Raw genomic sequence first — 12,748 nt, 5'->3', positions numbered from 1 at the left:
GCCTTTATACTAAGAAAAAGGTAGTACGACATCTACATTAATTTCCTTTTCCTTCAAATATCCATTTTTGATTTGACCAATAATGTCTAGCGTATCCAATTGTCAAACTGAAAAACAAATCTATAAACAAATCCTATTTACTTCAGATTACTGAATCTGGTTTTATTTATATCCACATCATTGAGATTTAAAAGTAATCCGACAAGAAGGAAAAGGCAAACATAAACATATATATTCCTTTTTTCAAATTAAAAATACGTTAAGTTTGAAACTGATTCATCGTCCTAATTAGCAAGGATGTTTTGCTAAACGTCAGAAGCAAAATATGATTAAATATGGACTTTGGTTCGTGAGTTTATTAAGTTTCAGGAAACTAAGATCTTGGAGGTGTGAAACGCGAACACTTGTTCTTCCTTCCGCTGCTTTTACTGAGGCCACAGACACAAGTCTCGAGCAGCTGATAGTCCTCTTCCCAGAACAAGAGTGATGCTTTCTCAGGTTGCTCTATTAGTTTCTTAGCTGCCAAGAAACCCGCTATGGTCCAAGTCTGGTAAAGCCTTGATTGTTTCCCCACAAACCTTCCGCTTTTCGTGTCATAATACTCAGGCCACTCATCTTCCTTTAGCCTTTTTTCTGCTACAGCAACTGCTTTCTTCGCCAGTTCTAGCTTTCCCATCTTAATACAAGCCAATGTGAACTACAAAAAACCATGCAGTAAAAGGGTTTTAGAGTTTCTATAATCTGAAAACACAGCTACTTTAGAACTAATACATGTTTGTTTTGTACCTGCCAGAGGAGAGTTGGCCAGGATCCGCCATTGTGATATGACCAAGGCCTGCAATGACAAAGTATGAAGCCAAAGATCTACAGAATTCCTAAAGAACGAAAAAGAGAATGTTATTTTGAATGGACTCACGTATTCTTTGGATCAGATCCGGTGATTATTCGCCATTCATCTTTCTCCAGAGCCGGAAAACAGATCTTGAGAGGCATGTTTGCAACAAGATCATCCCATTTCTCTTCAATCAATGTCATGACTCCTTCATTCTGTTCTTGGTTTCCCAAAGACGAAATAACGGCCCAGAGGTTTCCAAGTGTGAAGAATCTGAAATCCATGTGAGCAGGCTGGAGATTTCCTATGAAGTAACCGCCTTTATCAGGAATCCAGTCGACAAGCCAAGTAGGGATCTGTTCTGGATATATGTTAAACTTGTTTGTTGCATCTGCTGAATACTCCTCTGTGTTGTAACGGTATATCTCGTTGATTTTCTTAATATCCACCCAATAGTACTCTCTGATATGGAATGATAAAGCACTTAGGCGATTGTTGACTGCAGTAACTAAGCTCTTGGTTCCATCATTCACAATAAGCATCTCTCGAGCACAACGGAGAGCGGAGTAGAATAATGCCTGAGAATGAAAAAATCACGACCGTTAATTATCAGTTATGAAAAGTCCATTCTTTGATCAATCATGGATGATCAGTCACTTTACTTGGATTTCAAGTGGATGCCCATGAATCCCCATTCTTCGATCAACCATACATGATCCGTCAGTGACAAGTAGAGTCGGGAACATGTCAAAACCGTCGGCTAGACAAAGCTTGAGTATCAACTTGATCCCTGTTTGAACATCAATTCTCTCTTGCAACGTGTAGTCACCCGTGAGCTTTCCATAAGCTCTCAGCAATATGATCCACCACAAACCTAGCCAAATTAAGAAAGATTCCAATCATATTATTATTAAACTAATGTTTATAGTTTCACAACTTTGAAAGTAGAATGTGATTTAGTAGCTGGAATGTCAAGGGTGTATGTTTATCTATGATAAATAGAAAATGTTAGAGCACAAAGAGTTACCAGAGTCAACAGGGCTAACACGTCCAATGGCTGATCCACCAAAGTCTGGATCTAAAAACTCCTCAAATGAACCATCATTTCCCTCAAGTGGCGCAGATTTCACTTTAAAACTCGCTGGCATTAGCCCCGGGCCAGGGCTGTGACAGTCCACTGTTTTCTCCCAGCTCTAACAACCAAGCAACAAAAAGCTCGATTAATAAACTCCGGCCTAGATCAGTATATCAAATGCCTTACAATTGCATACACAAGAATTGAAGTCAACGGAAGCAAAGGGAAAACACTTTTCTAAGAACCATATATAACTTCGAGCTTCATTAAAGCTATATTAGTTAAACAAAAATCACAGATTAAAACTAATTTTATCAAATAAGCATCAAATTTATGAGATCTCAGAACAAACTATAACACTTTTCTAAGAGTTAGAAACTAACGGAACTGGCAAGGAGAGGCATCCTCTTATAAATGAAACTTGGTGGCCTCTTCAAGAGCACAGTATTCAACAACTAAATTATGACAAGCAATAAAACATTTCAGGTCTAAACACAAGAAGACATACCTGGAACTGGAACAGGGGAGATATATCTCTAACTCTTGCCTTTCTCCTTTAGGCAATAAAACTCAGTAAACAAACTTGATAAATTGCCCGTTTACACAAAATCCAATATAACTTCCCTAGAATGAGAAATCAAATTCCAATTGCAGATAATGAGCGTGCATGCAACCAAGAAAAGCAAGACCATGTTGAAAATCAAAGAATCAAGATCATTCCTCTTAAAACGAAAATTTACATAATTAACTGAGCAGTTCCCAAAGCTCTAAATTGTTAATATAGACAGTCTAAAACCGATGGTATTGGACAGAAGGCAAAAGCAATCAAATAACACTCAAGAGCATCATTTCGAACAAAAAGGTTCAAGAAAATGTTACCTGCAACTGCAATGTATGAAGGAGAAAGTTTCTAACAATCTCCCCTTCTCCATCAAGCATAAACGCATACGCCGAAGGAACAAAATCACGAATAAACACTTGATCATAGTTCAAAGTCTGCGTATCCCCTGGATCATTAGCCGCTACAGTCCCCACAGGGAACCCACAGTAGTTCACCACGGCACCACGAAGCAGCTTCCACGCCTCCTTCTCAACCTCAGTCTGACTCAAACACCGTTCTGTTTCCTTTCTTACACCCACATTTCCAAAATTAGCATCTTTTCCTCCTCCTACATTACCCCTTTCCCTTTTCGGTATCCCTTCAGTTTTTTCCACTTCCTTAAAAACAAGTGGCTTCACAAACATACTCTCAAAGCTCTTATCATTTACATGAGAATCCAACGAAGAGGTCGAATAGTTCCTAAAATCTGAAGCTACATGGGGAATTACTAAAACACCCCTTCCTCTTCCTCTACTACTACCTCTAGCTCTTAAAACTCTAGATCCTCCTCCTCCCCAGCTAATGGAATCGGAATCACAAAAAGCATTCCGATCCAGAACAATCCGACGGCAATGAATACCAGATCTAATACTCCTGGAATCAATCTTTGTACAGTGTAACTTCGACGAATTGATGAATTTGCCAGAGTTCGGGGGAGAAAAACCGAAAAGCGAGGAACTTCTAAAACTAATAAGAAATCTACAACAGGGTTTCATCGCAGAGACACAGATACAGCTTCTACTGTTCATTCTCTCGAATAATAATAAAAACTATACAATCACCAACAATACAACTTAGCCAGCTTCTTGATCGACGAATAAATCCGATCGTAGAAATTGGGGGATGTCTGATAGGAACAAATAATTAGATCGGAGTACTTACAGGGGAAGAGAAGATAATCAAAGAATGAGATTTTAAGAGAGTAACAAAAATGAATGCAAGATATTTTTGTTGTCTGAATAAATGGTTTGGTGAAGATGATGGAATGAAATCTGAAGGTTGCTTAAAAAGAAAAAAAGATCCGTGGACAAAAATGTAAATTAGTTAACATGTTGACGCGCGTGTACTTTATGTTTTTCCTTCTTCTTTTTTCAGTTATTGTAAAACTACGAAAATAGGCTCAGATACGTGTTTCTTTTGTGTTTTGTCACTAATTTATCGTCGAGCGAGTTAGGGTAGAAGTGACATTTCCGATTTTGCTCTCTGTTTTTGTATGGATCAGATGGGCCGGTGGTAGAGCCCACAAGAATTCTTCATTAAATAAATGTGGAGAAATACATGATGATAATAACCTTACTGGTCCTTGACACGATTCCATTTTACGAAATTAACCCTGGGAAGCCAAATCCTCGCATACGTGGCATATTTTGATTAGTCAATGTTTCTGGATGTGCACGCAGACGTCTTTGTCTGAAATTTAATTTGTGCAAACGCGTCGCCGTGATCAATTTCGGTTTGCAATTTGTCTGGCGGCCAAGGAAGGAATCTTGCTTCGTCACATAAACATACCCACGCGCTCTAAATTGAGCGTGCTATTCAAGCGCATACAAAGATTCACGTTTCGAATCATACCAGCCCATTACTACAAAGATGAGGCCCAGTTTGAGCGTAATAAGTTAACCGTATGGGTTTATGATGTACTAATTTGTCAATTATATAGCCTAAATAAGCCCATCTTGCAGCATAATCTACGTAGACCATTTTTAAAAAAAAATGTGAGCAAAATTTTAACCTTTGGTTTATATACTTTTTACTTGTAAAACAAAATTTCCATTACGTGACTGACATAAATAATCTTTTTTCACATCAACATATAATCTAAATTTTCCTTTTACCGAAGTTTCTGTAGTCCTTGGTCCACAATTTTATCAGCTATAACCACAACATGTAAACTAATTTCCTTTCTACTATTGGAACTTGAATTTAGAAAAATAAAGTCAAATCACTTTTCTGACTCCAAATTATGTATATACCCAGTTTCATACATAAATAGTGGAGTTATCTATATTACTTGGTGAAGAAAGAAAACGGATAAGTTAAAATCTGCAAACTCATAAGAAGTTAAGAACTAAATATCTTAAGTGTTCATATTAGATGCCTAACCACGAGGATTGAAGCATGTGGGTTTAATACTAAACGTTTGCTTTTGAATAACCTAGAAAGGGACTGGAGCATGTCATTCATCTAACGTGCTTCAGTTTTTCTTGTTGATATTAGCTTATACGATCTTATCCACAACCCCATATTGTTTATATTTATAAGAAAAAATATTTGTTAGTCTGAATGGTGGGAATTGAAGGGTCTCTTTTTATAACTTAGTGGATAGATAAATTCACAAGCTCGCAACTAGTACTACTCATGCAATCTGGAAACATGGAAAGTTAAACACACACAATGATCTAGTTTTACATGAAAGTTTGATTATGTATATACATGAATTCATGTACTTACACATTACTTTTTGAATTATCTTATCCATTATGTAAAAACACATTGATTATCTGTTTAAAAATAATGTATACGTATAAAGAATAAAGATCAAAAGAATATTTCCTAATTAGGCCTACACATTTTATTTTATATCGGGAAAAATCATATATAGTAAACTTTGACATCTTGAAAATCTGATACGATTTTGTCCAAAAACAAAACCCTGATACGATACAGTAATTAAGGTAAGATATGGAATACACACTAGTTTTTTGTTGTTTGTTTGTTAAAAGCACACTAATCTTACTATTTCATTCATATGTTTAATATCACTCTCTTAACATATATAATATTGGTCATCAATCTTAACATGGGAGAAAAAAATTCAATATTGAAACATACACTAATATAAACATATAGACAAATTAAATGCAAAACAAATGTATATATGTCCTACTTTCTTACGGTAACCATTATTAAAGCTCAAAAACCCTATATTCCTTACATGTATACATAAGTAATTATATATAATGCATAATTGTGAAATTACTTTGCATTAAATTCTAACGAAAAATGTGTGAAATTATTATGAATCTAATTAAAGATAACCACAAAAGACAGAGAGACAAACAAACAAGTGGTTGCTAAGAAGGTATGGCAAATTTCAAGGCAGGTATCAATCAACTTACGACGGGATAGACAAAACATAAACCTCTTGTCCAAAGGTACGGAAACCGAAAAATCAATATTTTCCTAAATTGGTAATAATAAGAAATTTCAATAAAACCGAATATTCTTGTGTCGTATCGAGTACACGATTTGGGTATTCGTTAATGTGATTAGTATTGAGTTTGCGTCTCGATCCAATGTTATGGGTTCTCTATTAAAGCATTAATTCAATTGAATTGTTGATTTATCACGTGATTAGCATGGTTTCTGGCTAGAGCTTTAGAGACTTTTGTGGCTAAAAATGCTTATATCCACAAAAAGGAAAAAGAACAAACAAACAATATTAAAGCAATTGATTAAGACTAAGTTTCTAGTATAATAGTTTGTATTAGTCCCGTTACCATATTATAATGTTGACAAGAATATGTATTTACGATTATTCGAAATTATGTTATCGTTACTGCTTTAGCATACTTCTAATTCTAAATTAACATCTATATTATGGTAGGATGTTTTATAACAATTGGTTTTTAAAAATGGATGGAAGTATTTACAATATTAATATAGCAGTCTGAATTTAGATGATAATAATCTCAAGTCTGTAACAAAAAAAATGTTTTATAAATAATGACGAAAAAATACAAATTTGTCTTTCGATCTGAAATAAAATAATAAGTAATTAATTTATACGGGAAAAAGTTATCCTCCATTTGATTACGTGGAATAAACTAATATCGCTTTCTCTATATTAAAGAAGTATTTATCTCATTGTGGCAAAAAATTAAAATAGTATCCTAATAAAAAACAATGTTAATTAAAAAACGATCTTAGTACAAATCTCCGCAGTATCAACAAAGTAGCAAACTGTAGTTTTTTCTCCATAACGACAGACCAAATGATTTTTTTTTTTTTGGTAAACGATAGACCAAATATCCCCACCAAAAAAAAATAAAAATACTTCAGTATTAGTATTGGTATTATATATGCACGCATAACGTTTATATCATTAATCCACAGTACAAACTACAAACATTTAAACCTTTACACGCTATATATATTTTCTGATTCGATGACAGATGTTAAATTTGTATCACCCGTATATTATTGTCATTCTTACAAAAATAACTCTATTAGAAGCATCTTTTCTATAAAGGGAAAAAAAAAGTAGGACTACACACACACAAAAAAAAAAGTGAATTCTCCAAATTCAATGTATTTCGCAGGTTTCAGATTAGATATGGTTTTGTTAATGTATTGTAAGAAAAAGGGTTGGACTCAAAAGGGAAGCCACGTTGACGCCGACGTGTAAGTCTCTGGATGCGTTGACCTTGACCATTCAAATGACTATCGAGTCGGTGTCCTTCATTCCTTGTGCTCCTCTTCCCCAACAATGGAATTTTATCCACCATATCGAATCGCCGGACGCCACGTGGTGCACGCTAAGTCCCATGTATCTGAATCTGTTTTCTGTTTTTTCTTTGTGTTGTCTCTTCTGAATAAAACGTTAACACAAGTTTGATTTTGAGGAGTTCCGTTTCGACGAAAGAGATTACATTTCCACGTGTGAATAATAAAAAAAAAGAATTCATCTCACACTGTCAACATTTTTTATTGTTTTGTGTTACATTTTTGCATAAATATTCTGGAGTTTAATGTTATGTATTCCTAGTATATATAATTACCATAAAGTTCGCAAGAGCGACCAGAGAGAAAAAATCAGCTACTAGTTCAAGAGGCTTTCGATTAATAGATATATAATTTAATCTTATTCATCCACATATAAATGGATCAGAGCTATGAGCATACATGCATAGTCTAATTTAATATTAATAGGCAACGAAAGTAGAACCACTCATATATTGGATATTTGGGTAATTAGGTTAATTCTCTTCTCACTTGCAATGAAAAACTTGACGTAAAGAATTCCTTTCCAAGCGCAAAATGGTAGATTAGTTCGCATTTAGTAAAATCTGTAAGTGGTTCTCCATGAAACTAAACTACTTACTTTTAGATGAGGTAACGATCAGAATAAATCTTGGTAAGGATCAAATCAAAGTTTCAATATTAGATTGATTTTGAATAAAAAGTTCCTAAAGATATTGCTGAGGAAAGAGATGTTCAAATTTTTGGGACCACTCTCGGTCTTGGGGTGGCTTTTAGACGTCGGCTTACTTCCTGGCCACACCTGACCACACCCCGCCTATGATTTTTCATTTTCTCAGCCGCCGCCTTCTCTTTAAGTCTTCCCTCACATTCACTATTTAAGCACGTGAATTTTGCCTTATCCACGTGCCAATTCCACAAGATGTGCTGCATATATATCTTATGTTATATATGTAAGTTTATAAGATATTTTACTCGATCAGAAAAAACGAGGAAAGCAGTGTTATTGCTTAAAGGATCAAGTTGGTAAACAGAAAGAAAACGACTTCAACTACAGTTTTTTTGACGGCGTTGCAATTATGTATGGACTGCAGGAAAAGATGATATCCAATAAAAACATATATTAGAAAAATAATTTTTTGTTTTTAAAGTTTTTAAACCTCTGAATTGATTTAGGCTCCAAAACCCAAACCATGCCATGCCACCCACATTGGGGGTCCTCGTTTTATTTCTAAACTGAGTTTTTAATAAAACTGAGTGAGAACAGAGGAGGATACATAGAAGACATGGTGTTGCCGACGTGTTGCCGAGTAAGGACACGGTTTTTGTCTACATATTGGTGTAACGGTCCGTACAATAATGCGTTTTCAATAATTAACTAAGGGTTTTTTGGACATATTTAGTGGTGGGTTATCATCACTTAGCATGTATTTTAACAAACAATTAACTTTTCAATGAATAAACCCCTTAATGGCCACCTTAAACTCAAAGCCCAGATCAGAACCAACCAGATTTTGCCACGTGGCTCTGGAATATAACAATCAATTTCTAAATGTCTTCTTTTGAACCCAAAGAAAGGCTTTCACACTCAGTCAGTACTCACACACCACACACTAGTTCATTTTATTTTCCATATACATGCTCTATAGACATAGTTCCAAAAAAGTAGTATCACTTGGATTATCCATTTTATAGTACCAAAGTCATTATTATACTATCTTTAAAAAAATATTTTACGATGTCTTGTTCTGTTTGTTTGTGTCATATATTGGGTTAAATATTAAACATGGTGGAACCAATTATGAGCTTCGTCGTTCGAATATAATAAATAAATGAATAATGTTTTATATTATGCTTCCATTGAGGAAATCACTCAATCTATAGTGTGAATACAATTTCCATTATTTATGTTTATAGTATACATAGTCCCACCGACGAATGAGTTATTTTCCAAACATTAAATCATAAATTATTTCATCCAAGTTTATCAATTATCCACAAAATATCATTGCAATCCCCCCCAAAAAACAAAACCAATCAAGTTTAGCGCTTTGTTAAAACGCCATGATATATGATCAAGCTTGGTATAAAAAACCTGATCATATATCCTATGAACAATTCTTTGTTTTTAATTATTCCCTTACAACAAATTCCTTTCACACGTATACTATAGTGTATAATTTAACTTAAAACGATTTCTATTTTTTTTTTCTAACTTCAGAAGCTACCATTATTGTTGAACTGTTGTTGCTGCTGTAAGAACCAGAATTCTTCATCAGTTTCTCCAATGTTCCATAAACTGTCTGAAGAAGAAGCAGCACCATTAATGTTTTCAAACCAGCTGAGGTTACTCTGCTCTTGCATAGCCGTTAGATCTTCGTCTAATAATCCACTATAGTCGAAATAATTATCCGGTAATAATTGTGAACTCACTAAATTCTGATCTGGATAATAACTATTCCCCATTTGACCCGAATAGTATTCCGGGTTAGGGTTTGGAGCGCTGTAGTACTCCGTTAAGTCTGACGCCGGAGACACTGCCACGCTGGAATTTTCAGGCGTGATATAATCATTGTTGCTCATTACACCAAACTGTTGTCCCATGTTGTTGTTGTTGTAGTCGTAATTCATGAATTGATTGTTAGAGGTTGTGATGCAAGATGACGTGCCGGCTGATCCTGTGGTGGTGGTGGTTGTGGTGGTGGCTGCTGCTGCGGATGAGGCCGAGGCTGACTGAATCCTCTCGACTAGTCGAGGCATCCACAAGTACTTCATTGTGTCTTTGAATTGTTGGCTATTCACATCACATTTCAACTGTTTCGCATGCTTTTGCACCCGCGTCCTCCAGTAGTTCTTGATCTCGTTGTCCGTTCTTCCCGGTAAATATTGTGCGATTTTTGACCATCTACATCAAAATAACAAGATATAAATTAACGGTTCTAAACTAATAGTAGTGATAATCAAATTCTTATTTTCTTGGCGTCTATAACATTATTATTCATTAGTATATCTCAGTATCATACATTTAATCTCTTTTCATCCATCAACATCGACATAATTTGTTATTTTCTCCATTTTAAAATAGTTATGATGTTATTTTATTTCCAATTCACAAAAAAAATCTTATTATATGTTTGATGCATAATTTTATGTAAAACCAGATTTAATTCATTTAAATAAACTCATCAACTACATATTGTATAATTTAGTTGGAAAAGGTGTTATACTGTTTTATTTATTTTAATTTAGCATACCTATTTCCCCAACGGGAATGAAGTTCGAGGATCAAGAGTTGTTCTTCAAGTGTAATGTTTCCACGGCGGACGTCAGGGCGGAGATAGTTTAACCACCTTAGTCTACAGCTTTTACCGGTGCGTTGGAGGCCTGTTTCATTGGTAAAAGATAATATGAGGATTAATTTACCGGTCGGTCATGTCTACGTATAGTATGATGATTTTATACGGAAGAAACTCATTATAATATTTGTTTCATTTTCGTTAAAGTTATATCAAATTCCCCAATGAAATAAAATGGACCGTATTATGATGCAAATTGTCCTAAAGGGTCTTTTTCTTCAGCAAGCTTTCTCCCATTGAGTTAGTGCTCTTCCCTTATAGATGATGATCATTAATTCGCATTAGTTCTTCTTTTTTTCACCCATTTAATAACCAAATTTGGATATTTTATTCAAATTTGAGATGGTTAATAATTGAATCCATTACCAAAAGATCTCACTCAAATCATCAATACTTTATTTATTGGAAGGAAATTATATTTAGAAATAAGAAGAAGACGAGAAAGAGAAAACATGAGAGGTATGCACTTTTTGATTCATACCTATGAAGGGTCTTTTCATATATGCATATAGGGAAAGAAACCATTTTCGAATAATAATTTTTTCTAAAAACTATCTTTAAAAATAGTAAAGGTTGGGCAATTTAAAAGAAAAAAAAAAACACAAATCACACATGGTGATTGAAACATGAAAAGGATTGAACAAAAAGCAATAAATCAATTATGTTATGCGACTTGTTCTTTGGCTCTTTATGCTTAAAAGATGCTCATGGAAGTGGAAAATAGATATATACAACTATATTATCTGTATATGAAAATATATATCATACCGGCGCAACGAGAAAGAGAGTTCCAGCGACCTTCTCCATTAGTAGCAATGTAATTCATGAGCTTAAAATCTTCTTCAGCAGTCCACGGACCTCTCTTTAGGTCCATCTCGTCTTCCATGTTGTTGTTCTTCAAGCTTCTTCCTTTTTCATCCATTGATATACACAGAAGAGACCACAACAAGATTGTTCAGCAAAAAGATTGAGACTTTCTACTTTTTTTCTATGTTGTTTTGCGAAGAGAGATAGAGAGAGAAAATTTGTTTGTTTTTTGGAGTTATGTGTAGATAGAGATAGGATGAGTTTTGAATGCACAAGAAAAAGAGAAGTTGTGGGTTTTATAGAAGAAAAAAGAAGATAGTTTTCAATTTTTCTTTTTATTTTTTAAAATTATTTGGAACATGTGCGATGAAGGGAATAGACAGCCGTAATATAGGAACTGTATGTTTATTTTTTATTTTTATTTTTTGGCAGCAGGAACTGTATGTTTATTGATTTAATTTTTTTTATAATTTTGTACTCTTAAATTCTGTTTATAAGCTCTTCAAAGTTTTAGAATTCGTGAAGGTGAAAAAAAAACTATCGAATACGAGTAGTCCACTTGGCTGAACAATTATTATTCTCTTAGGGGAAGTGAGTCTTTGCATTCAAATTTCATTATAGCCTTCCGTATCCATATAATTACATAAATTTCAAAATTATGAATTTAATTCATCAATGGAATATTTCACATTTAAAAAAAATAAAAAAAATCATAGTTTTGAGCCTACTTCATTTTTAACTATACGCACATACAAACAAAAACTATAATTTTATGTGCGTGAAGGTTAAGACTATATGATATGAATGTATAAAATATTTTCGTATATCTAATTACAAATAAATAATAATGATTAATAATTTCAAAATATTTAAATTAAAATTAGAGTTATGATAAATATATAGTCAAAGTGTAAACATTTTTTTTTTTTTTTTTTTGGTTGGCAAACAGTCAAAGTGTAAACATAAAACATCAAATTTAGTAATAAAAAACGCGACCAGCAATAAATCTTCGGTGGTATTGTTAGTACTTACTTCGTTTTGTTATTTCAGATTTTGGTAAAACTATTTTTTTCCCATGTGGTGAGAGTAGTAACTTTCAAAAAAAAAAAAAAAAAAAAAAAAAAAAAAAAATCATATACAGAAATACTAAAATTAGATGTTATTGTGGTTAATATTCTGTCACGTTGATAAAAGAGCACTAAATAAAAAACTTAATTTAGGATCGACATGCTTCAAAAGAGTTTTTAGTTTCCTCTTGTTACTTGGTTTGGTGCAAAAAAAAAAAAAAAAAAACACTCTCGTCTTTAGTTAATACT

General features: G+C 33.7%; 2 protein-coding genes and 1 long non-coding RNA gene across 4 annotated transcripts; 1 reads left to right on the top strand and 2 right to left on the bottom strand.

The window, feature by feature from the left end:
• Nucleotides 1-13: 13 nt before the first annotated feature.
• Nucleotides 14-3,852, bottom strand: A/N-InvC (Plant neutral invertase family protein). Of its 2 annotated transcripts, NM_001337660.1 has the most exons (7): nucleotides 2,787-3,852; nucleotides 2,416-2,461; nucleotides 1,860-2,025; nucleotides 1,495-1,706; nucleotides 917-1,410; nucleotides 787-835; nucleotides 14-697 (listed from the first exon to the last, which is right to left on the bottom strand). In NM_001337660.1, the coding sequence occupies exons 1-7, from the start codon at nucleotides 2,891-2,893 to the stop codon at nucleotides 374-376; spliced, it is 1,398 nt and encodes a 465-aa protein (NP_001327514.1). In that variant the 5' UTR covers nucleotides 2,894-3,852; the 3' UTR covers nucleotides 14-373. The 2 variants fall into 2 exon arrangements, with proteins under 2 accessions (NP_001327514.1, NP_187302.2); NM_111526.4 differs by lacking the exon at nucleotides 2,416-2,461.
• Nucleotides 3,853-7,051: 3,199 nt separating this feature from the next.
• On the top strand, nucleotides 7,052-7,418 carry AT3G01855. Its single transcript, NR_140866.1, has one exon. It is a non-coding gene; the product is annotated as an other RNA (long non-coding RNA).
• Nucleotides 7,419-9,117: 1,699 nt separating this feature from the next.
• On the bottom strand, nucleotides 9,118-12,452 carry MYB108 (myb domain protein 108). Its single transcript, NM_111525.4, has 4 exons — nucleotides 12,349-12,452; nucleotides 11,394-11,969; nucleotides 10,524-10,653; nucleotides 9,118-10,174 (listed from the first exon to the last, which is right to left on the bottom strand). The coding sequence occupies exons 2-4, from the start codon at nucleotides 11,545-11,547 to the stop codon at nucleotides 9,487-9,489; spliced, it is 972 nt and encodes a 323-aa protein (NP_187301.1). The 5' UTR covers nucleotides 11,548-11,969; nucleotides 12,349-12,452; the 3' UTR covers nucleotides 9,118-9,486.
• Nucleotides 12,453-12,748: the final 296 nt, after the last annotated feature.

This window comes from Arabidopsis thaliana, chromosome 3 (assembly GCF_000001735.4).
Source record: "Arabidopsis thaliana chromosome 3, partial sequence".
Taxonomy (NCBI): domain Eukaryota; kingdom Viridiplantae; phylum Streptophyta; class Magnoliopsida; order Brassicales; family Brassicaceae; genus Arabidopsis; species Arabidopsis thaliana.
The sequence above is the reverse complement of the archived record's forward strand: the minus strand, read 5'-3'. Positions and strand labels throughout refer to the sequence as shown.

What these genes read in the sequence shown, in the direction of transcription:
- A/N-InvC (NM_111526.4), bottom strand. Translation starts at nt 3,536, where the DNA reads ATGAACAGTAGAAGCTGTATCTGTGTCTCTGCGATGAAACCCTGTTGT. An exon ending in TTCATACATTGCAGTTGCAG is followed by an intron (nt 2,026 to 2,786) that starts GTAACATTTTCT and finishes CTTGGTTGTTAG; the next exon opens with AGCTGGGAGAAAACAGTGGA. An exon ending in GGCATCCACTTGAAATCCAA is followed by an intron (nt 1,411 to 1,494) that starts GTAAAGTGACTG and finishes TTTCATTCTCAG; the next exon opens with GCATTATTCTACTCCGCTCT.
- MYB108 (NM_111525.4), bottom strand. Translation starts at nt 11,547, where the DNA reads ATGGATGAAAAAGGAAGAAGCTTGAAGAACAACAACATGGAAGACGAG. An exon ending in CTCTCTTTCTCGTTGCGCCG is followed by an intron (nt 10,654 to 11,393) that starts GTATGATATATA and finishes CCAATGAAACAG; the next exon opens with GCCTCCAACGCACCGGTAAA. An exon ending in CATTCCCGTTGGGGAAATAG is followed by an intron (nt 10,175 to 10,523) that starts GTATGCTAAATT and finishes ATTTTGATGTAG; the next exon opens with ATGGTCAAAAATCGCACAAT.